At 36.2% G+C, this 24,634-nt stretch overlaps 1 protein-coding gene across 6 annotated transcripts in view; it reads left to right on the top strand.

The window, feature by feature from the left end:
- Positions 1-24,634, top strand: part of Nalcn (sodium leak channel, non-selective) — a 313,063-nt gene that overhangs the window by 143,104 nt on the left and 145,325 nt on the right. For all 6 annotated transcript variants that reach the window (XM_078016298.1, XM_078016302.1, XM_078016300.1 and 3 more), the window contains exons 12-13: positions 16,380-16,547; positions 21,924-22,115. In XM_078016298.1, coding sequence (XP_077872424.1) covers positions 16,380-16,547; positions 21,924-22,115 — 360 coding nt within the window. The remainder of the gene's footprint in view (positions 1-16,379; positions 16,548-21,923; positions 22,116-24,634) is intronic.

Below are 24,634 nucleotides of genomic sequence, written 5' to 3'. Positions count from 1 at the left end.
TTTTCTAAATGAGTACATAAGTTGCTTTTATCAAACTCACTTTTTAAATAAAATGCTTTCTTTTTTTAAAAGTACATAAGAATGGCTTGAATTTAAGGCAATCATCAGCAAACTTTTTCAAAGTGCCAGGTAAGAAAATATTTTAGGCTTTGGAGACCATCTGCTGTCTGTCTCAGCTCCTTGACTCTGTCATTGAACCAAACTGGGCGTGGTCTCAGAATGGTCGTTCTCCAGTAAAACTTTCTTTACAAAAATAAGCAGGAGCTGCATCTGGTCTAAGCTATAGAAGCAGAGAGCATTTCCACTGACATTCTCATGTGTTAAATCCAAATACATTAGTATTAACAATAATAATAGCTACTGTTGCTTGGAGGGCCTTTTATGTTCCAGATGCTTTAAAGGAATTCATTATCTCATTTAATCCTTAAAACAGCTATAATGACAGCAATTCAGGTTTATGGACTATAATGACGCAGTATTTAAGGCAATAGCATTATGTAATATTTTTGAAAGCTTATTTTTAAAATAGATTACAAAAGGTCATGAGCTTTTAGAGAAGCAATTTCTTTAAGTTTCTACATATTCTGCACTAGATTACTTAGAAAGTCCAAAATAAACCACTCTACCCATTAGGAGTCAACTCAGAGTTCTGAAAAGACATTGTTTAAGAATAAATTAAGCTGCTTAACTTCTGTTGTGAAACTGAGGACTTGTTTTGTTACTTTGGATTAATTAACCTAAATTTAGAATTAACTAGGAAATAGGGAAAACTTCTCTTTATTCTCCAGAGCCTATACAGAAACATAACAAGATAAAGATTGACTTTAAGAATTTTAATTTTTAATTTTGAGGTAAAATTAAAATTCATTGCACCTAAAATTCTGTTCTTATAATAAACATTTAAAAAATGTATGTCCTTATTTTCTTCATAACAAATAATACAATTTGAATAACAGTGTCTTCTCTATTGTTATATAAAAATTTATTACTAAATATGTTCATCTGTTAGGTTGTACATGTAACAAAAACTTATTGGCACAGTTCAATGTTATGCACTAAAAGTGAACAATTTAACAAAATTCCCCTTTTAAGAAACTCAGAAGCTGATGGGACAGATGCAGAAGCCAGCAGTCAGCAGAAAGGCCAGCTGTTCTGTTGCACGAGGTCAGCTCTGTTTGTCCTCCTAGCATCATCTGCATTACATTCTGGTTTCTTCTGGACCCACCTGAGAGATATTCAGCTCTCCTCCTTCTGGTGTTAACTATCAGTGAGACTTATCATGTTTACAAATGATGCCAGGGAGAAGAGTGAGAGGGACCCTCTGCTGTGTGCTCCACCTTAAATTAAGTAAAACTCCCCCAAAAGATGCCTCTTCTCCACGTCGTGGTTACCTTCTTCTCATTCCACCTCCATGTCTCCCCAGCTTGTCCTCCAGCAGGGAAGCAATCCCAGTCCACTCGAATTTGGATTCTCTACCCCTCTTTGCTCATCAAAACAGAAAGCCCTCTATTAAGTAGTTCTTAATCCTTCAGAGAGCCCTCATCGTCCCCTGTTAGCCTGATGCCCTGTCCTAAGCATTTCTTCCAAAATGCACTCTGTCTTCCTGTGAATCCTCTTCACCTCATTCCAGGCATGAAGAAAGAGGGGGCAGGAAGGAAGGAGCACCTGAGGTCCTTTTCCACTTGCTCTCTGTGCTTGGCAGTGAGAGATCCAAAGTAACGGGAAAAAGACGTGGCCATAGACTTGATACTCCAAAAACTCACTTTAAATTTTGTGAGCTGTAGTTCTGTGAGAATCTTGAAGTTATCGGTATAATATTTACTTGAGGTTTATACCTAAAATTTGCAAAAATTAAGTGACTTATCAAAAAAATTCAGTGAATGTAGAGGAAGAAATGATAAAATGGTTCCTTAGTATGGGTCTTAATACATCACATCTCTATGAACATTTTAAGTATCAAATCCATGATTCCAGTAGATTGGAAATCATTGTCCATTTCAGTGGAGAACTAAACTATTTATTGACTTGTGAGAGGTGCTGAGTCATAATCTGCTGAAGGCTCTGGTTCTTAGGGAACAACTGTAGCAGGGACAATCTGTGTTTCTAAAAGGGATTATCAGTCAAGCAAAATAGTGCTAGGAGTAAAATTAATCATAGATTAATAAGATTAGAGCAGGATTAGATTTACTTATGTCAGATACTGAGAGATCAAATGCAGCCATGACCCTTTATTTATCCCATAAGGTTATTTTCCAGACTCTTTTTCCTTTCTTCTTTTCTCTAGTCTTGGAAGTATCTTTTTCTTTTTCTGTTTTCTTTTTCTTCCTTCTTAATTGTCAAGCATGCCATAAACTCAACGCCTAGAGAGAATAGTAGAACCAACATTGGTGTGTCCACCACTCAGCTTTTTCAAAAATTAAGTTGAACACGTTGAACATGGTTTAGATTTTTCATTCAGAAACAAAACAGCACAAGTAGAAGGTCCCTATGCCCACCTTCTTGATCTCATTCTTCTCCCTGATCTACATCATTTAGGTGTGTGACTTACAGTCACTTAAGGTATCCACATGCAACCCATTTTTCCACATTCATTCATCATTAGGTTTTAGAAATAGCTTCATGTTGATACAGGAGCATTCACTCATTTGTTATGTATTTAATAGCAATAGATATGTCAATTGTTTCAACTTTTGCTGTTAAAAATAATGCATCATAAGCATTCTCATCATTTGAGTTTTGTGCCACATTGGGGAGAATGTTGTTTTTTTTTTAAACCTCTAGAACATATATCTTTGTTTAAAATTGCTATAAAGGAGGATATGATATGATCATATTAAAATTTGCCAGCTGTTGCTGAATTGCACCCTAAAGTGCTTAGGCCAATTTATATTCCTACCAGATTATATGAGCAGCCCCACTTCATGCTAAATATTTTATGTTCATTCAATATTTTCAATTTTATATTTGATCTCATGTTAGAGATCATCATGGCTTAATACACATTTTCTTCATTACCATAGAGATTTGACTTTTTTGTTTTCATATTCCACCAGGCCTAGGTTTCTTATTCTACAGATTTACCTGTCTGATCCAGACCCTAATTATTTTTCAGTAACTAGTGATAGACAGCTCACATTTTCTCCCACTTTGCAGCTTGTCTCAACTTAAATTTGCTCTTTTCTCCCACACAAGTTATCAGTTTTAATCTTATAAGACTTAGTAGTCTTTCAATTTTGACTCAGTGCTCTCTTCATGCAAACACATGGTGTGAGCCCTGCCATAGCAGGCTGATGCAGGCACACAATTCCTTCTCTGGACACCTTAACCTGTGTCTGTGTGTCAAAGCTTTAGCTGATAAGGTGGTTTAAGTCCTGTCTCCTGTAATACACCTTGATGTCTGTTAGGGCACACTCACTAACACTGGTATTCTTTTTCACATTTCTTTTTATCTATTCTTGGTTTTGCTATTCTTGCTCTACATTATGGACATTTAAGCAGTTTTCCTAATGAGAGTTCATGGATGTTAAAGAACATCTCTATATAATTATTCAGTTCTTCTTTTTAATTTTAGTATGTGTTTCAGAAATATTTTATACTTTTTTTTTCCAAAAGTCTTACATGCCTTTTGTTAAATTTATGCCTAGATATGCTTTAGTTTCTTTTGTAAATGAAATAGTTTCAATTAAATTTTTGTTGTGATGTATGGATGCTATTATTTTTCGCATGTTCATTCGATATTGTAGAAACTTTACTACGATGTCTTGTTTGTTGTAATTTGTAGATTTACTTGAAGATTCTGTGTAGACAATCATATCATCCAAAATTAAGGAAGTTTTGTCTCTCCTTTTCTAATTCTTAATTCTCTGGGTTCTTTTTTTTTCTTCCTTTATTATCCTGGATTGGGTCCCTAATAAAATGTTGAATGGAAGGAGTAATAGCAGATATTTGTGACTTTTTTCTTTGACATGAATGCATATCATTTAATTTTTAATGTTTGTAGAATTTTATAGATGCCTTTTACAATGTTGATAAAGTTCACTTCTGCTGTATTGAGTTGACAACATATTTTCTTCTTATATTTTGTAGCGCAATATGTTATTGTAATTAGATTTTCTGATGCTATTTTAGATTTCTGAGACACTTGATTTTGCAGCATTATTTTTAATATTTAAATCCAATATGCTGCCATTGCATTTGGTACTTTCCCATCTCTGTTCCTAAAGATGGCTGTCCTGTGATTGTCTTCTTTTACATTACTGGTCTGGTTTTATTGGGAAAGCTAAGCTTCCTCTGTAAAATGAAACAGGTTTGTTTTCCTCTGTTTTTCTTCTGTAGGAATTTTATGAATAAAGTTTGTGGTGGGGTCCCAGGTGGAGAGGAAAGAAGAGAGACATTGATTGATGGTCTACTTTATGGTTTAATGTTTATAGTTTATTGGCTTTCTGGCTTATTGCTTGTTGTTTATAGAGTTGTTATTAATTTTCACCAGTGTACATTTATATAGTATTCTCTCAAGAGTTTTATAATCCTCATGGCATCTGAAGATGTCATCCTTTTTGTTTCCAATATTATTGATTTATAACTTTCTTTTTTTATGGAAGTGAAAGACTTCTGATGCTAACTACTTGGAGTTAGGTGAAACCTTAGTGGTTAGAAGCGCAGTCCTCCATGAGACTGCCCTCACCTGAGACACCAGCTTAGGGATTCCCCACACCTCCCTTCTGTGTGCCCAATAGGCCACAATTCAGGGGTTCCCAGTGCCCCCTCAAGTTTGGTGATTTGCTAAAATGACTCTATGAAATAAAACATGCTTTATTTATGATTACATGCTTATTACAGCAAAAGGATACAAATCGGAGCCAGCCAATAGAAGAGACACTTAAAAAAGAAAGACCTGTGAGCATCCTAAATATCAGGCCATATTTGAAAACATGAGAGGGTCTCCAAATGTGCAGAGAGGATGCAGGAAGTCTTTTCCTCCGTGGAGCCTGAACATTCCCTCTGCACACACTGATATGTATAGCAATATGAAGATCATTGACAACTAAGGAAGCTCAGACTGTGTTTGGGGTATTTATTGAAATTTTGTTATATAGACATAATTGGATCCTTGGCTACTTGCACATGGTTGGACTTTCTGATTTGGTCAGTCCACAATAAGTCATCTCATTGGCAGAAATTACTAGGACCACCAGGAATAACAAAGATGCAACTATAGCTTGGCAAATTTCAAGGATTCAGAGGCTATCCCTCAGGACCCAAGACCAAAACCAGCCAAATTATTTTTGATTTAAAGAACCAACTTTTACTTTGGTTTCTGTTAACAATTTCTACTTTATTTGAAGTTACTTTTCCTTTTACTGATCCCCTCTATTTCTTTGTTATATTTTAATTTCTGCTCTTAATCTTCACTATTTTCTCCTTTTTATTTATCTCTTTGGGCATCTTAAGCTCTCTTGAAGTTTCTTTCGCAAAATTATCTTTAAAGAAAATTCCTATTCTGAATTTTAAAATTATGTTGTCTTTCCTAGTGGATTTGTTCATGTCTTTTAAAATATTGGCATGCTGGGGCTGGAGGCGTAGCTCAATGGTAGAGCACCCACCTACTGTGCATGAAGCCCCGTGTTCAATCCCCAGCACTGCCAAAAAAAGAAAAGTAAACAAAATGTGTTGGCATGCTGCCTCATTTTACTTGGGAAATTTTGTTGTTTCTTTCTCTCTCTCTCCCCTCCTGTGGTCACCTCTAATTTCTTAGTGATGTTTTGTAGTTACCTTTACACTGATTGCAAGCCCCCGTCTAAAGCCAAGTTGTGAAGTGTCACTTGAAGGCTGCTGGCCTCTTGGTTTTGGAGACTTCACATCTCTTGTCACAGGTCCTTAAGGGAACTTGGTGGGATCCTTCTTATAGGCCAATTGTTTGTCCTCTTGCTTTTAAAGGCCTGCAGTTTCCTACAAAGTCTTCCTGTAGTCCCCAGGGAGGTGGTCTCATTGTTTGTTTCCAGGCAGAGGAGACCCAGCCCAGTCCCTGTCTGGAGGCCATGAGGTTCTTATTGGTCCCATGGTGCCTCCTCTCTGACCCAGTGTACATTTCTCATAAACGAAGACAAGTCCTTGTTCAGACTCCATGATGTTTCTCCAGATTCCTGTTTCTCTCTGTGATTGCTTTCATTAAGCGTAGATTCTAGATTCACTTTTCCACCTTGCAGGAAACCATCTTCTCGAGAAAAGCAATTTTTGTGTTCTTCTGAAGACATCTGTTTTCATGATATGCGTTACAATGAAACTAAGTTACAGAGACATTTATTTTAGTGCCAACAAAATCTGACACCCATATTTGAGTTCATTAATCACAAGAACTGATGAAATGAAGAAAGGAACCCATCTTGTCATAGAAGGAATCTTTGGCTAATTTCATTTTCTTCTGACAGTTGCTTTCTGTATGTTTCTAAAGGATTCGGGCGCAATCTTATTAGGTAAAATGATAATACAGAAGTACAATGTGGACTATTCAGCCATCTGTCTCAAATGTTTGCTCTTTAACTGTATAGAATACTGATAGGACCCCATAAACTGGGAGTCAGTGATGTACAGACAGCTCTGGAATGATGCAGGCAATCATTTTGTGTTATTAAGCCTCAATTCCACTTAGGAGATTGAGGCTTCCTGAATTGAGTTTTTTTTGTGAGTTTTGTCTTGTAATCTTCTCTTGTGATAAATATGCATTCATTTTCTCATGAATACCATCACTTTTTATTTTGAAATTACAAACCAGAGACTGCAACACAAATCTTGGATGATCTATTTCAAGGATCTTTCCACTGTGAGCAGTATCTCCACCTTTTTATCTTCATGGGCCTGCCTGGCACTATGGGTTCATTTGTAATTTGTCACCTATAAATGATCATACATTATTCATTGAATTAAAAGGGCAGAGCAATTTCCCTTGTTCCCTTTATATTAAGCATGTCATTTTCCATTCCGTTATTTTTCTCCCTGCCTTCAGAAGTTTGGTAATGAGCCTATTGTTTCACCTGCCAGCTTCACAAATCCCATTACAAGTTCCTTTGGACAATGCATATTTTAAACTGATTTCTCTCATTTTTCACTCTAAAATATATCCTTTCGACAAGTTAGGTGTGGTCTTGAGAACAAATATCAATAACTTGCTTCTAAGCATGCATTCCATTATTGGTCATTTTCTTGAAGTGGAGAGGGTCTGTTACTATATATGTTGTGTCATAAGTATTATTATAAAATGAAAAATTTTGAGTTTAAATTTAAAAATGTAGGACTTAAAGAATTCATTAAGCCTGTGTTTCTGAGAAGACCAGTTAAATTGTTATAGTGACAGCAAGCCAGGTATACCTGCTTGGGATGTGCTATGGCTTAAACATGGTTTGTCCTCTCCAAACCCATGTGGAAATTCAATCCACTTTGTGCAGGATTAAGAAGTAGAAACTTAATCCAACTTTGTTGTTCAGAGGTGGGCCTTTGGGAGGTAACTAGGATCAGGAAGTTCACCAGGATGGGGCCCTCGTGATGGGAAGCAGTGTCTTTGAAGGAGAAGGAGGAACCAGAGGAGACACACACATGCTCCTGTGTCTTGCTGGGTGATGCTCTGAACCATCCTGGACTTGCCAGCAAGAAGGCCATCACCAGTTCCATCCCTAGACCTCATAACAGGCCATGAGCCAAAATAAACATTTTTTCATTATGGCTTACCCTGTCTGTGATGTTGTTTTATAAGCAACAAAAAACAGAGGAGGACAGTATGGAATGCAGACGCCCAACATGGAATGAAGGGGGTGGAAATTTATCCTGGGCTGAGGGGAGACAAAAGGAAAGAAAAAAATTTATTCTTTTTAGGTGTGAAGCAGAGATAGGAATTTGGAGTATATGAACAGATATCTAAGTATTAAAATTCCAAAGGAGGCAGAAAACAATCTCTAAAACACCACCTTGAAAAAGGGTGTATTTAATAAAAAAGAAAAGGTTGGGATATGCAGCTGCAAGGTAATTATAAAAAGAAAGGAATATTTTCCCCTTTTTTTGAGTTTTTTTTTTGTGGGGGGGATACTGGGGACTGAACTCAGGGGCACTTGACCACTGAACCACATCCCCAGCCCTATTTTGTATTTTATTTAGAGACAGGGTCTCCCTGAGTTGCTTAGCACTTTGCAGTTACTGAGGTTGGCTTTGAATTCGTGATCCTCCTGTCTCAGCCTCCTGAGCTGCTGAGATTACAGGCATGTGCCACCACACCCAGTATCACATGTTTGTTTCCAAGTGTTTTCAAGAAATGCAGCAAAAATAGATATGAAAAGCTTATTACAAATCTGCCTTAACACTTAGAAAGTTTCAACTTGAAAATACAAATGGTGGGGCGTTCTCCAAGGATGCTGTCTGAGTCCATTTTCTGTTCCTAATAACACAGTACCACAGACTGGGTAGTTATAAAGGAGAAATTTGTTTTGGTTCATGATTCTGGTCCAAGGTCAAGAGACCACATCTGGGGATGGCCCCCTGGCTGGCAGCACAGGGCATCTCACAGTAAGAGACAGGGAAGCACATAGGGACTTCAGGAAACTGGCTTTGATAACAGAGCCACTCTCATGATAACCTGTTAGCCCATTTATCCATTGAAGGGGTCAAGATAATGTAGGGCTGCCCAGGCAAGAATGACAAAGGATGTCTGTCCCTCTGCAGGCTGCCTGCTGATTGCCTGGAATTTGTAGAATGAGTCAGGTTTAGAGAGTCTCCCTAGTGACTTTATGGGTATCCTTTGGGTAATTCGGTTCTACTGAGAGCCCAGTCGCCTTCCTTCTCTCATATGACCAACAGGAAGACTTCTGCCCTGTCCAGCTATTGTTAAGGTTGAGTCCACTCAAGTATTCTGGGGCTGCCCATTAAGAAAGGATTGCCAAAGCTTGTCTCCTCATAACTTCTACTCTAGTTCTTCAAAACCATTATATTCTGAATTTAAGTTCTACACCCACATTCATGACCTACACTTAAATAACCGGTGACCATTTAAACTAATTTCTCCACCTCCTCCTTTAAATCCTGACATAGTTCTCCACGATGACTAATCCTAAATTTCAAGTAAGTTTTCCATAAAATATGATAATTTTGAAGATAATTTCAGAGAGCTACATTGTTAGTTATGAAAATTAACCAAATATCTTAAAAGTGAAATATTTGATCCTAGGAGAATCTAGAGTCAGGAATTCAGTAGAAAAAATCACTGAGGATATAGGTATAAATATAATCACATAATGTTTTGATAAACTTTTAGTGCCTTTTAGTGTTTGAAAAGAATTAGTTTCCCCACCCAGCAAATAATAATGCAAATGGTTCCAGTGACATATTTTTCTGTGAATTATTATCAATCAAACAGATCAGTCCATCAGTCTTTATAATAAAAAATGAAAAGATGGTAAGGTGGTTAATTACATTTATATATGAATAGATAACCATCTAATATGATATATTTCATGCATTTATTAGTCGTTTGTACTTTTTAAAGGCTTTTTCATGGGTTTACCAGTTTTTCCTTTGGAGCAAAAGCCTTATGAGTCTCAAAATACAGGGGAACATTGAGACCGTTGTAGGTGCCTCTTGCTGCTTCCTCTGCTAATACCACAGCCAAGTCAGCATGTGGGTGGGACCTTCATGACATGTCTGAGTTACAGTTTCTCCCAAGATCCCCAACATCTATAGGGGAGAGAACATGTACGGGATATCTCTATAGTTTTGCAAGGCCAGGACTAAGAAGCCAGTGTGAGAGTGAAATCGCCTCTTGCTGGGACTTACAGCAAAGGCTGAAGGCCTCCGGTGCCCTGGTGCTGCTGCTTGAGTGCAGAAAGCATTCCCTCCCCATAGGGGAGCTGCACTACATGCTGGTGCTTGTGGTCCCAGGAGCCCCCAGAACCCTACTGTACTCAGTGGACCAGCAAGGGAACATTGCTCTTTTCCAGGTGAGGACAAACATGTCACTAGGCTGGGAAATCCTGTCCTCAAAGCCTCCCTCCTGGTGCCCAGCAAAAGGGCTTTCTTCCAGGTCTTTCACCACAAAAAATCATGTTGCCCTCTGCTGCCCCTCCTTTGCTACTGCTCTAAAGAGTAAAAAGACAGCAAGTATGCCAAAAACACGGCCATGATGAAGCAAGAAAATTTATGCTCACACAAAGGGGCTCAGAAACTGAGGATGGTACTCAGAACGCCAAGGTAAACTTCTAGTATCAGAGTTTCCCAGCCAAGTACAATGGATGGAACAGACAGCCGCTCACCTTCAGGGTGGTTGTTTCAATGTCTCAAGGAAAATTCAGCTACAAAATGAACTTTCTGAAACTTCCACAAAAAAAAATTCAAAAAACAATTTAAGAAAAGGCACAGTCATTGTTGAGAGCTAACCACTAACCTGGGAGATCAAGTGGGAAAAGATAACTCAAAGAAACTGGAGAAACTAGGAGGGGAAAGGAAAGGAGACTAGCTACCCAGATAGGAATAACAGTCCCCGAAAGGAAAAGGGAACAGGTGGAAGAACTGTAGTAAGAAAGGAGAAAAGAATATTTTCCTAAATGGCAGGAAAACATGAATCTTCAGATTGAATGGGCTGGCTCACTAAATCTCAGAGGAATTAAATGGAAGAAGACACATTCTTCGGCATAAAACCTTGGTGCCCTTACTAGGTGGCAGGAATAAAGAAAAAGACCTCTGTCATTCTTTGCACAACTTTAAGGAAGATAGAGAAGCAACATAAATACAAGATGCCTTGGTTGATGCAGAAGCAACTCTGGACAGTGGATGCAGGGGACTGATTGACACACAGCACTGAGAGAAACCAACCCGACCGCAGCCCAGGAGTCAGCGTAGCACAAACAGGCACTTGTCTGACTTAGAGGTGCTTTCTCTGTAGGGAAGGATGACAGCTTAGGAACATTTACCCCTGTGTAAGGACGCCACTCCAAAGTACACAGGCCGCGGGATAAGTAAATCACAATTCACACAACTAGAGAGTAGGTGCGGGGAAGAACCTAAAAAGTGCCCAGCTCTGGATCTAGGGGAAAATGACCATGAATATGTTGAATAAAAATCCCTGAGAAAAGGGGAAACAATGTGTCCAATTGTATTATGTATATGGCAACTACATTTAAAATTTAAATACATAAACAATCTAATTTTGCAATCCAACTAGCCTCAACTCTTTAAATTTCCAAACAGGTCCATAACATAAATTTAACATGGTAAGTTACTTTTATCAGTTCTTACTTAAGACCTATTCTTTTTCCAAGTAAATGTTAACTGAGGAGAGTATCAGGGAGAAAAGTGACCACAACAATTGAGAGATCTATTTATTTTCCTAGTTTTAAAATGTATTTTAGTATAAAAGGCAGCAGTATAGGTCCACAGGAAGCACCATCCATCCAATAAAGCATTTTTAAAAACTGTATAAAAAAAAGGGAGAGAAACTACTTATAAATTTGTAAGCTATTCCAGCAAAACTGGGGTATAAAAAAGGTACTGAATCAATGAAAAATGGAAGGGCAGGGGTGTACTATGAAGTTTGCAGATTGGCCAGCCAGTAAATCAATTTTCAAGCAATAATAAAAAAATTCTAGGTTAATTTATGATCATCAGGAATTAAACTGGGAGATTAAAAAAGCCAAGTAGAATGTTGAAGTTAACAATGAGAAAAAGAAATTAACAAATATTCGACCATGCAAGAAAAAATTGACAGATGAAATATTGTGACATATAATAAACTGGAAGCACACAATGAAATTTAACTTTGGTGCATTAAATATGAACAGGATGAGTTTCCTAGTAAAAGACATAGAAATCTGGTTGTGTTTAAACAATATCAAATAATACACCACCTATAGAAAATACATACAAGGGGACTTGCTAGGGTTATGGCTCAGCGGTAGAGCACTCACCTCGCATGTGCAGGTCCTGGGTTTGATTCTCAGCACCACATAAAAATAAATAAATAAGTAAAATAAAGGGATTGTGTCCAACTACAACTACAAAAAATAAATATTAAAAAAAAGAAAATACAAAGTGGCTCCAAAGTGTGGCTAAGAATCATTTTCACAGAACACCCTAAATATTTTTTTAAGTTATAATAAATATTTAATAAATAAAAATCACACAAACACTTTCAACTTCAAAACTTAAAGACAAGAAACAGCCTGTTGACATTATTTTCTGTAGCATGAAGTTCCTAGAATTATGTACAGTACTTCTGTGTTCATAATTATGTTTCTACCCAGGACCAAAACATACGTACATGTGGATTCTAACTGTGGCTCTAACTTGAGTTCTAGCTCTGCTCCTACATATGACTCTTTTTTTTTTTCTTTTTTTTTTTTGTTGGTCGTTCAAAACATTACATATTTATTGATATATCATATTTCACAGTTTGATTCAAGAGGGTTATGAACTCCCATTTTTACCCCGTGTACAGATTGCTGAATCACATCAGTTACACTTCCATTGATTTACATATTGCCATTCTAGTGTCTGATGTATTCTGCTGTCTATCCTATCCTCTACTATCCCCCCTCCCCTCCCCTCTTTTCTCTCTACCCCCTCTACTGTAAATCATTTTTTCCACTTGTATTACACCCTAAATATTAAAATATTTAGAATACTCAAGAGAATATAGAAAAAAATTAAGGAAAGTTCTCAAAAAGTAAGTATGACATGAGTCCAGAATGGAAAATAAGCCCCAAAGCCAGTGGCTGCCTGAGAACATTTGCTTTCCCCTGTTACTAGAACTTGCAATTTTTAGGGGTGTCCCCAGAACAGAAGGGGCTGGAACTTGTATAAGATGAGATGTTAGAAAGAGACCCTGATAGCATCCAGACACGTGAGGTCTGTACCACAAGAAAAGGAGGAAAAAGCCCCTTCCTCAGAGGGAAATGATGACCATAACCTGGCTTGACCATTACCATTGACTGATGTCTCTGCTGAAAATACTGAACACAGTCTGCCTTCTTGTGGGGCTAGAGTTCAAAATTACTCGACTTTCGGGGTCTGAGAAATAGCCAAGAAATTGTTTAAGGATTCTATATTTGTAAATGTCACTGGCTTCCTGGAAGAACCAATTCTATCTGAGGGGAAAAAAAAAAAAGTACTCTACTTGCAGGTCTTGAACGTATAGAAAAAAATGTGAAGAATTTCTGGAAAAATACAAACAACCAAAGGATGAGATAAGAAACATAATCAGAACAACAATGGGAAATTTTGCTCAACCATTGCAAAAATTTCTGTGCCTTTGTGGTTTTTCTAGTAAATTCTACCTACTTTCAAAGATCTGATCATTCTTATTTTATTTAAGAAATTATAGATCATACAAAAGGTAGAAAATTCTGCAGTATAATTGATAAAGCTAGCATAATCTTTACCAAATCTGATAATAAGATACAACAAGTAAAATTAAAGGACAGGTTCCTAAATAACAGAAGATGCAAAACTATAAATAAAATATCATGCAATAAAATCCAACAGGTTAGCATTACTATCTAGAGTTTATTCCAGGGATAAGACAAATGGCTAACGTCAAAGGCGGCTGTTACATAAGTCAGTGCATAGGTCATTGACATATGGATTGTTAAATCTCTCAAAGTAGAATAGGAAGAGAAGGAAAATCCCTAAACATGGTGGAAGTTAATTCCTAAGGCTCACTTCAATGATTTCATATAAATTCTAAGGAAAGGTTTTTTAAAAAATAAGAACCAAATTATGGATTCTGGCTATTAGCACTTCGTTATTTAGTAACTACTGTGCAATTATATTATTATAGATAATGCATTAATATAATTAACTCCAAAAATAAATTTTGAAAAAGAAATAGTCTAAATGGTCTTTTTTGGTTTATAAATGATAAACATATATTTCTATAAAGTCCAGGAGACTTTATTAAAATATTATAATTAATAGAAAAAACTAATAAGGTGGGTTTAAAATATCAATATAGAGAAACCAATTAGCTTTTCTCTCCACTGGTCCACTGGAACTAACTAGATGAAAATACATACGTGTGTATGTGTGTATATATATATATACACACATACATATATATTTATATACACACATATAGATATACACATACACACACATCAAGTATATATACTAGGTAGAAATAAATATATATTTTATATATAGATACGTGTTATATATAAATTATCAAGGCCCACTTTGAGAATTCTGAAGAAATTTTGTGTGTATACACACACACATATATATTTATAATGTATATTTGGACATTATATGTGTGTATATATAGCATACATTTAAGAAATACATATATACACACATATATGTATGGGAAATTTTATTTACAAATATAGAATATATTCCAAATAAATGGAAAAGCATATGTCCTATATATAAAAAATAGATATTAACCTTCTAAAGGTCATAATTTTATATGTAAAAAGTAAACTCATAAAGTTGAAGATAGATATGGCAACATAAAATTTATGTTAGAGCCAACTGCATTGAAGTTAAAAAACCAAACTATTGACCAGAGAAAAAGTATTTGCAGCATGTATCATAAAAAAAGATTAATGTCCTCAATATCAACAACTCCAAAAACTGATAAGAAAAACAAAATAATACCACAGAATATTGGCAAGGATAAAAATGGTAAATTTAAATTACTTTAAGAAGAAATTAAATAGAAGTGATCAATACACATATATAAACAGATTAGAACAAATTATTAAGTTTGATTATACTGGTGCTATTACAGATTTGGAAGGAGTAACTTTTCTACATTGCTGGAAGACAAATGATTTACAATAGTATTTTGACATGATCTCAATACTTTCAAAACTTTAAAATATACAAAACTATTTTTGCCCCAGAAATGCCAAGTTTGGAGATCTGTTTACAGATACAAAAGCCTTAGTACTTACCGATATGCAGAAGGATGGCCAGTGCACCTGTGTTTTTGAAATAGTAAAATGTTTAACCATCTTTTCCAGTGATTCTTTTAAGTACAACTGGCCACTGAGTTAAGGGGGAGAGTGTTGAGTTAAATAGGTTGTGAATGCTATGGGGATGAAGATGATAAGAGTATAAGTAGGATCTTTGTCCCTTAATCTAAAGGGATGAGCTTGATTTCAAATGAGAAAAACAAGTTGCCAAGATCATATAAAGTGCAAGCCCCTTTGTGTGACTGCCTATGTGTGGATGAGGCTGGAGACAGTTGAGGAAGAATGTACAAAGATGTTAATGGACTCACCTGAGAAAGGGGAACAATGGAGTTTAAAATCTCCTTGTGTATGTAAGATTATTTCAAAGTAAAATGTATTATTTTTTTTAAGAAGGGAAATGCCCATTAAAAATTAAAAGCAACTAAAGTCTACAGAAATGTTAGACTTGAGAAGTCATGTTAATATACTCCTCCTATCTAAATTAATCTTCTGCATTGCTTTTATTGTTTGCTATCCTTAACACTCAGTTCTTCTCCACATTTTCCAAATATTAGCAGAAGAATATCCCTTCTGATATTTCATATGGGCCTAGAAAGAGAAAGAAACCAGCTCTACCTTATTCCTGTCCTCCAGTAAATGGTGTGGTATCTTCTCAGAGGAATGTGTTATGAGTAATCCCAACACTCACCCTTGCATTCCTTAATTAGAAGTTAATCTTATATTGCATCTTTTAATTCCAGTTACAATCTTCTTTATAAAATGACAATTCTTACCCAGAAGATAAGTAAAGGAAAATAACATGCTATTATGCTAAAATATGTGTATTTTATAATATTGCTATGATAGTAAATTTATGAATTTATGTGGGATATTAAAACATTGAATGAATATTAATTAGTAATATAGATTATTAATTTTCTGATTAATAAGATAGTAATTAGTTCATTGATTTTCATGTGCATACACACACATAAATCATTTGTTATAGAATCCCAATCTCTCTACATGTGGTGTGTCCCAAAGCATAGAAAGATCAATGATATTTTAATTTTTTACATCAGTTGAATTATGGTCAGTAATCACTTTATAATATACTATGTGCATTATAGAACTATGATCTTTAGAGAATATAATTTATATAAAATATAGAATTTCTGTGTGTATAATTCTATAAATATCAGTGGTTTTAAAATATCTAATATTGGATAATAAACATTCAAAATCCCAACATGTTTTCTGATTGTCTAAGATAGCTTTAGTCTACTGTGTTCTAGATGGTCTGTTCTAAACTTGTCTAATAAAATTATCTCTTGACCTTGTGGAACTCTTTAGTTTACATAACCATGGCTGAAATTTATGTACTGAAAAATATGTGAAATAAATTGAAAGAGTGTTTTGGATTCCATTTTCAATGTCTCTCTCTTCCCCCAGGTGGCTTTTACAGTTCTTTTTGATTTGGAAGCTCTTCTGAAGATATGGTGTCTGGGGTTCACTGGATATATTAGCTCATCTCTCCACAAATTTGAGTTATTACTTGTCGTTGGAACTACTCTTCATGTGTACCCGGATCTTTATCATTCTCAATTCACATACTTTCAGGTAATACAAATAATGCCCATTTATCTTTAGAACATTTTTTTCTAGCTAAATACCAGTCACATTATTATAACAACTGTATTTAACCATATATTTCATATGTACCAAATGTGAATTTGAGAGAGGCCCTATGAAATCTTCTTAAATATCAGAAAGAATTCATATATAAATTGTAATGATTATTTTAAAACTCCTGAAAATTCACAAAAAATAAATGCAGATGTTTAACATACTGTTCCTAAATTAGCAGAATATAGATATACATATTTATATACATATGGATATCATATATCTATACATATTCAGCAAATTTTAAACTGTATAAGCTGTTGGCACAAACTTTTAAGAGGAAATATGAATTTAATTCCAACTATATATCTCTCTTATAAATATCCTTGCTCAACAATTATTTACAATGGAAATAATAAAATTTACCTTTACAGATATTAATTAGTCATACATACTTTCCTATAAATAACTATTTCTTCTCTGTGATGATTGAATAATGGTACTTACTTTATAATAATTGGCTATTTTTCAACTGTGATATATTGAGTCATTGTTTATTTGATAAACAGTAATGATCATTTGCTTTCTTTGTAATTGTTAGGTAATAGCAATATGTCATTGTCATTGTTAAGTTGTTGGCAGAATGGTAAATCATGATATGAAATATCATCACCAAAAACATCTCAAATATAGTAACTTTTCTGACTCAAATCAGTCATTTATATAATTTATTCTGGGAGTACCAAATGTGCATTTTTTTCCTAATAGATATTTCAAATAATTGGGAAATAATATGGCAGTGGAATTTTAAAGATTAATTTAAAAACATAAGATTCCAATGCCTTAGAACAAAAAAAAAACACATTCCAATTTCATTTATTTTGGTAATACCAAAGCTATCATTTTTATAACAATATGAACTTTAGCAAACAGTATTAACATTTGTAAATACAAGAAAAGCAAATGTCCTACAGACCTAGATGAAAAGCTGGGCCTCCAATAATTCCAGCAAGTGTACCTTTGGACATGTTATTCTGAGACTCAGTTATCATGGGCGAGATGGCTATTACCAGAGTTATACACATTTAAAATTCTTGATAGAAAATGTATGTTCCAAATATGTGTGTCATTAGCTGCTCTTGTACACTCCTGACTAGATGAGGTGCTAAGGTGGGCACTGATAATTATAGAGGCTGTCTCAAACTGTCAAAACAATGAAGTATCTATTTTACAGACCTACTAAATTCAAAAAATATTGTTGGCTCTTTCAGCCAAGGTATAGAATAAAATATATTCAGGGCCTTAAAATTGCTATGGTCTTTCAAAACTTATGTGCAAAGAATTTTTTTTTTGGAATTTTTTATGAAATAAAAATGTAAATTGTTTAAAAGATAAACAATTGAGGAATAGCTTAGCCAGTCATAATGTGAATTTTACTATAAAATGATGAGTATAATTAATCTGTAATAACTTAGAAATGTTTATGCTTTATTTACATGTAAAACAACATAAAGTTATATAATGTGTGTGTTTCTGTGCCTATATATATGTAAAAAATCTATAAGTGGGAAAATTACTGGAAAGAAATAAACCAACTTGCTATGGATTATTAACCATCTCTATTTTTCTACTCATCATCATCTCTGATTTTTCCTGCTAGTCTTTCTCACTGACTATCTAATATTAGCTTGCATGGCTCTAGCCAATTTGAAGATATAACAATGAAATATCTTGTAGTCAAATCATAGTGAAGTTTACAGTTTTAATTTGAATATGCTTCTGGATTATAATTTGTAATGGTTTGATTTATGCTAATGGTGAAGTGATTTTTATTTGTGTCTCTATATGTGGCCATATTTATATTTTTCTAATGAAATTTATGAAGCTTTAATTCTAGAGAGGAAACAGTTCACAAAGGAGTCTATAAGAGAGTGTAGAATGCAAATGCCGGAAATGCTGTAAGATAGAAACAAGCAGGGTGAACGGCATGGTGATCATGATGTAGATGCTATTTTACCTAAGTTTCCCGTGGAGACCTGCTCTGAAAAGATTTCACCTGAGCAGAGGCTGAGTGAAGCAAAGGAAGGAACCACCAAGGCCGGGGGGGGGGGGGGGGGGGGCAGGGGGGAGTTTCTGGGCAGAGAGAGCCACATGGCACAGATCCTGAGTAGGAGAATGATTGACATGTTCAAGGACTAGCACAAAGGTCAGCGTGCCTGGGCTGCAGTGAACTTAGGGCAGCATGGTCTGGGGGAAGCCATGCAGAATGCTTTGGTTCTTCCCTATCTGTGCAAACATGGTGGTGTTGTCCAGGGGTTGATTGTGCTTTGACTGTTAACTGTGCTAAGCTCATTGCCCCATTTGTTATTGTTGCCTTAAGAGACAGAATGATTTGCCCATGACTGTGCATCTAGCAAATAGTGGAGCTGCAACTTAGTTCCCAAAAGTTTAATTTCAGAGTTCATATTTTTAACCAAGCCATTTGTACAGCATCCCACTGTGAAACAACAGAATAATCTTGAAGGAGACCCACTTAGGCATTTGACTAGCAGAATGTGCTTTGGAAATAACCACACCATGTTCTAAAGTGCTTTATTTCGTGTCTATAGGAACAGATAGAGAGAAAAGTATACTTATCCGCAAATATGAAAAGGCACAACTGGAGTTACTGATAAGAATTTCTCCTTTCTGGGATGCAGATTTAACCCTTTGAAAATGCTGATCAAATCATCAATGAGGGAACTGTGTTCAGTTCTGTTCTTCAAGATGATAAAATATTAACTGATTAGAATTGCACAGATATGCATAGGCTATGTTAATTAGAATTTGGGATGAAATTCAAATTATTTAGGTAATATTTTATATACGATTTTAATACAAGCAAGGAAAACACATAGTGCTGAAATTTGAGCTATAAACCAGTTAAATTATCCTTGGAATACTTGCCTGGATTCTGCTGTTTCTAGTTAGATTGAAAAAAATCTGATAAAAATGAAATCCTGCCAGATTATTATTCTTAATATTAATGTTAGGATGTTAGGATGTTGGTGTGTTAGTATACTAATTGTTCTAATAATAAAACCATTTTCTTTTATTTGGAAAGATTACCTGAGTGTACTATGTTCTGATTTGGAAATGCATGCCAAGAATTTTAGCAAGGGCGGGGGTTGTGGCTCAGTGGTAGAGTGCTCACCTAGCACAAGTGAGGTACTCGGTTCAATCCTCAGCACCACATGAAAATAAATAAATAAAAATAAAGACATTGTGCTCACTTACAAGTAGAAATTTTTAAAAACTAAAATAAAAAGAAATCATAGCAGGAGAAATGAGAGGTGGTTGGATGCTTAATTCAAATAGCTTGATTTCTCACATAAATTTTTCTTCTATAATGTGGTATTAAGGATTTTTATGCATCTTCACAACTTCCTGTCATTTGTCCAATTAATTTTCCTGCCATGTATTTATACTCTGTAAATGGTAGGACTGATGGAATTAGAATGATTTACTGAAGGAAGATCAGAAACAATAGGAAGCTAGTGACATTGCAGAGGCAAAAGCAAATATTTTGTTTACACATGTAACAATTAAACTCTAGTTTATAAAATGTGTTTCCTGTTCTATAGACTCCAAGTACATGTAAAAATTAAAATCTAGTTTTTAATCCATTTCTTGTTCATTACTATCTTCTAAATATAGCATTCCTCTTTCACAGACAACTTAGTTTCTGATTGATATTCTACTTACATTCTATTATTATTCTGTTACTCTTCTACTTATCATCTTTTATTTATGCCAAGAACACAGTTTTCTAATTTAATATTTCTATATTTGAAATCTGCCCTAAAATCATTGTACTTTAATTGGCAGCATTCTTATTTATTAGAGGAACATAAAAAATCGATGACATCTTAGACTTAATGAAAAATGGCATTTTCCCATGCTTTTATACTTCAGTTTTTTTTTCTTTTGTTGCTGGGGATTGAACCCAGGGTCTTGTGCATGTGAGGCAAGCACTTTACCAATTGAGCTATATCTCCAGCCCCTCCCTCAACTTTTTCTTACATACCAATTTTATTTTTCTGGTACCAGGGATTGAACCCAGGAGTGCTTAACCACTGAGCCACATCCCCAGCCCTTTCTTGAAACTTTTATTTAGATACAGTATCTAAGTTTCTTATCGCCTCACTAAGTTGCTGAGACTGGCTTAGAATTCTCTATCCTCCTGCCACAGCCCCCAAGCTGCTAGGATTACAAGCTTGCACCACCATGCCCAGCCCAATTTATGCTTCAATAATAAAAAAAAACATCCTTAAGAGCTGTATCTGTTCCATGTGCTTTTTGAAATAATAGCCACTGAATCAGATTTATCCAATATAATCTTTGGCACATAATCATCAGTATTTGTTGAATGAACGAGTGAGTGAAATAATTTATTAATTAATTAGTTGTGGGTAGGTTCTTTGCAAATAAATACACGCAAAACTTCTAAACAAATATATATCATTATTTATCATATGAGGAGTAGATAACAAGCAGATGTAGCAAAGGTCCAAAAATACAAGGCTTACATAAGATAAGTTGTTTCTCTTCAGTGGTTTCTGGGTGTCCAGGGAAAGTGGGTGGCTCTGCTTCACAGCGTCATCCTAAACACTGGCCTGTCAGGTTAGCTCAGACATGACATATTCTTTGCAAGCCTTCTACTTCTGGTCCGAAGGCACCACTCCATTTATTTCCACTTCTAGGCCAGGTGAAGGCATACAGAGGGTATCCAGGGCAAGTTGAACTTCATGTGCCAAGAGCTGCACAAATCACTCCTTTCATATCCCTCAAACCCAGGCCTGGTTCATGGGACACACCCAGCTGCAAAGAGTACGTGCAGAGACAGTGTGATCTACCCCGCTAGGCAGCCCTGGCAAGGCTCAAATTCCGGAAGTTCTGTTATCTAAAGGAAGAAAGAGAAAATGGATACTGGGGTAGATGTCTCAGCCAGAAGTAAAGAATCCCTGATAAAAGTATATTTTTTCCATTTCTTTATGAATGTGTAATACTTAGAAAGGTTTATTTTATGGGACATTAAATATAACAAATAGTAGAAGTTTTCTTAGATATTTGAACGTAAGAAAATATCAGTTTTATTTTGAAAACATTACTATTTAATAGTATTTAAATGATCACAAATTATAGGTTAAAACACTTGGTTACCACCATTGGTATCTTGGTTATTCTATTTTTACTTTTAGTTTCTAGATGCACAAATAGAAAAAGGTGATTTTCATAGAGTACAGTAGAAAATGATGTTTTAGTATAAATTTCTTTAAGGTTGTATGTGAAGAAATGATCAAACACGTGTGTTTTTCTCACTCGTGGTAGGTTCTTCGGGTAGTTCGGCTTATTAAGATTTCTCCTGCATTAGAAGACTTTGTGTACAAGATCTTCGGTCCTGGAAAAAAGCTCGGGAGTTTGGTTGTGTTCACTGCCAGCCTCTTGATCGTTATGTCGGCAATTAGTTTGCAAATGTTCTGCTTTGTTGAAGAACTGGACAGATTTACAACATTTCCAAGGGTAAGAATTAAAACCACAGTCAGTTTAATTCATTATGCTTATTCTAGTAATAATTTTTAACATCAATGTAATTTCACTTTAGTTGTGGTTTTAAAACTATTGTCATATTTTTGATAACTTGGATAATTAAATTTAATATTTAAAATTCCCTTCTATGGGGTGCAGGTGTTGTCAGCATATTGTCAGCATTGGGAGATTATTCATCAATTCTAAAATTGTGGAAATAATATAATTATATGCTGAAACCAGTAAAAATAGAAACTGGGGTTCTTTGTACCTATAAATTAAAATATAGCAGAATTTTAGAGTGAAATTTCCATTTGTTTGTGTGAGAGAGGTCACATTTTTATCTGTTTTACAGGTCATATATTTTACATCAGGCATAATCTAAGAGGAAGCCTTGGATTTTTAATGTAATAAAATTCATAGACTTCAAATTTGAAGTTTCTTTAGGAAATATCTAGTTCATACCTCTGCATTCTAATGAGAGGCTGGAAAGCAAGTTAAAAATCAATCCATAAGCAGAACTTGTATAGAAAATTTGGCTAACTAAAAAGATCCCAAAATGTAGACATAAGGTGTCAATGGGGACTTAGGATCTCCATGGAACTTTAAGCAGCTTGGGGTTGGAATTGTGGCTCAGTGGGAGAATGCTCACCTAGCACATGCGAGGCCCTGGGTTCGATCCTCAGCACCATATAAGAATAAAATGAAGATATTGTGTCCAACTACAACTTAAAAAATAAATATTTAAAAAATAAATTTAAGCAACATAAAATATATGGGGACCAAAACAAAGAACATATGTATTTTCACCAGAAGTTGAAATCGTAAGGCTTGTTTATGGCAAGAATAGTCTTATGTGTGAGGGGGGGAGTAAACAGCATAAAATATATGTTTTAATGTTAAGCTTTGAAAGCAAAAAGGCCAGTATTCCCAGTGGATAGACTAATACAGTTTGGAGTGTGTGTGTGTGTGTGTGTGTGTGTGTGTTTGCGTGTGTGTGTGTGTGTGTGTGTTTAATTTTCTGCTAAACTTGTTACTTTAGTAAGGACCATTGGAGTCCATCTTTCCATCATTTATCCATACATCCCTAAGCTTTGGTTGAGTGACTATGAAGATCCAGGATTTTGGGGAATCCTGAACACATGGACATAATTAAGTTCTCCGTCCTCACAAAATTTGCTATTGAGGGAAGGCGTCAGTAAATAAGCACAGGTTTGTCTTCTGGCCTTGGCAAAGGCCATGGACCCAGAGGGAAGGACCAGAACTGGGATCGAAGAGTCCAGGGAGGTTTGTTGGGGCCAATGGTTACTGAGGGACAGTTGGAGGTCACCAAACGAAGAGTAAGAGAGCCATGTTCCAGGTCCCGGAGACAGCATGGGCTAAAGGCCTGAGTGAGCAATTTCTTCTTCAGAATGTGAAGGGGAGACATCGGTCAGTGGTAGAAGAGACACAAGGCCAGGGAACTTTAAGATGGATGCAGTGGGAGCTTGTCTAACTGATGAGAGAGAGCAAGTCGAGGGTGGGGTCAAAGACGTGTGTGATTCAGGGGATGATGGCAAGGGGCTCTGGGGTCATGGAAGATGATATTCAGAGCATTGGAACAGAGATTCCTCAGGCGTCGAGGTGGTCGTGAGGAACACAAGCCAATCACAGTCCCAGTCAGGGCCCTGCTCACTCACTGTGGCAGTGGCAGCAGAGGCTAACTAGTCCGGGGCTCCCCAGGGCTCCCTTTCCCTGCACTGCATGGGGGAGGTCAGGTGGATCAGCACAGGCAGACCCGGGGAGAGGGAAAATGGGTTCACTGCTGAGCAGTCCTCTGTGCTTTTATGGCCTGGGGTGGGTGGGCAGAAAGTAGAAAGGGCTCATGGAATGGAGAAAAGTGCCCCAGCTCAGTCCCCAACAAGGAGGCCTCTGAGTAGAGGGACCTAAGCTGTGAATGCGGCTGTGCCTGTAAGCGTGGCTGGCTGGGTGGGAGATGGACCTGGGTCCATGGCGGCAGCTCCCTCCAGAGAACCACGTGCCCAGGCTATGCACCAGACCAGCAGGAGAGGGCAGCCAGGCAAAGCCTTGCCAACAGGAGGGGGAGCTCCTCCTCCCAGGATGGAAGGATACAAGCAAGGATGAAAGTGCTATCACGAAGCCCAGATCCTCTCAGTCTGCCCCTCACTAGGTAATTAAAGAGAGCAGACAGCCATGTTTTACTTGGTGACACTAGGACTGTTTTTGTCATGGTTTACCCTTTCCAGTGTAATTCCACACACATTACTGAAGTCACACAGGTTCAGCCATTGTTCTAGGCTTAGGGAATCTAAGCAGGCGGGGGCGGGGGGGGGTAGTTCTGTTCTTTCTTTATAGTTGTATCTTGATTTCATGTCTTATCTTCATCTTTTACCATCTCTTCTCATTTCACCTCATGGATTTTATATCCCTTACCCAAAACCTCTTTTAGCCAGATGGTTTGTGGAGTACAGAATTTCCCAGATAATAGAAAGGTACTTACCACCCTCAGAGCC

The sequence above is a fragment of the Ictidomys tridecemlineatus genome, chromosome 6 (assembly GCF_052094955.1).
Source record: "Ictidomys tridecemlineatus isolate mIctTri1 chromosome 6, mIctTri1.hap1, whole genome shotgun sequence".
NCBI lineage: Eukaryota > Metazoa > Chordata > Mammalia > Rodentia > Sciuridae > Ictidomys > Ictidomys tridecemlineatus.
This window is presented reverse-complemented; position numbering and strand designations above follow the sequence as displayed.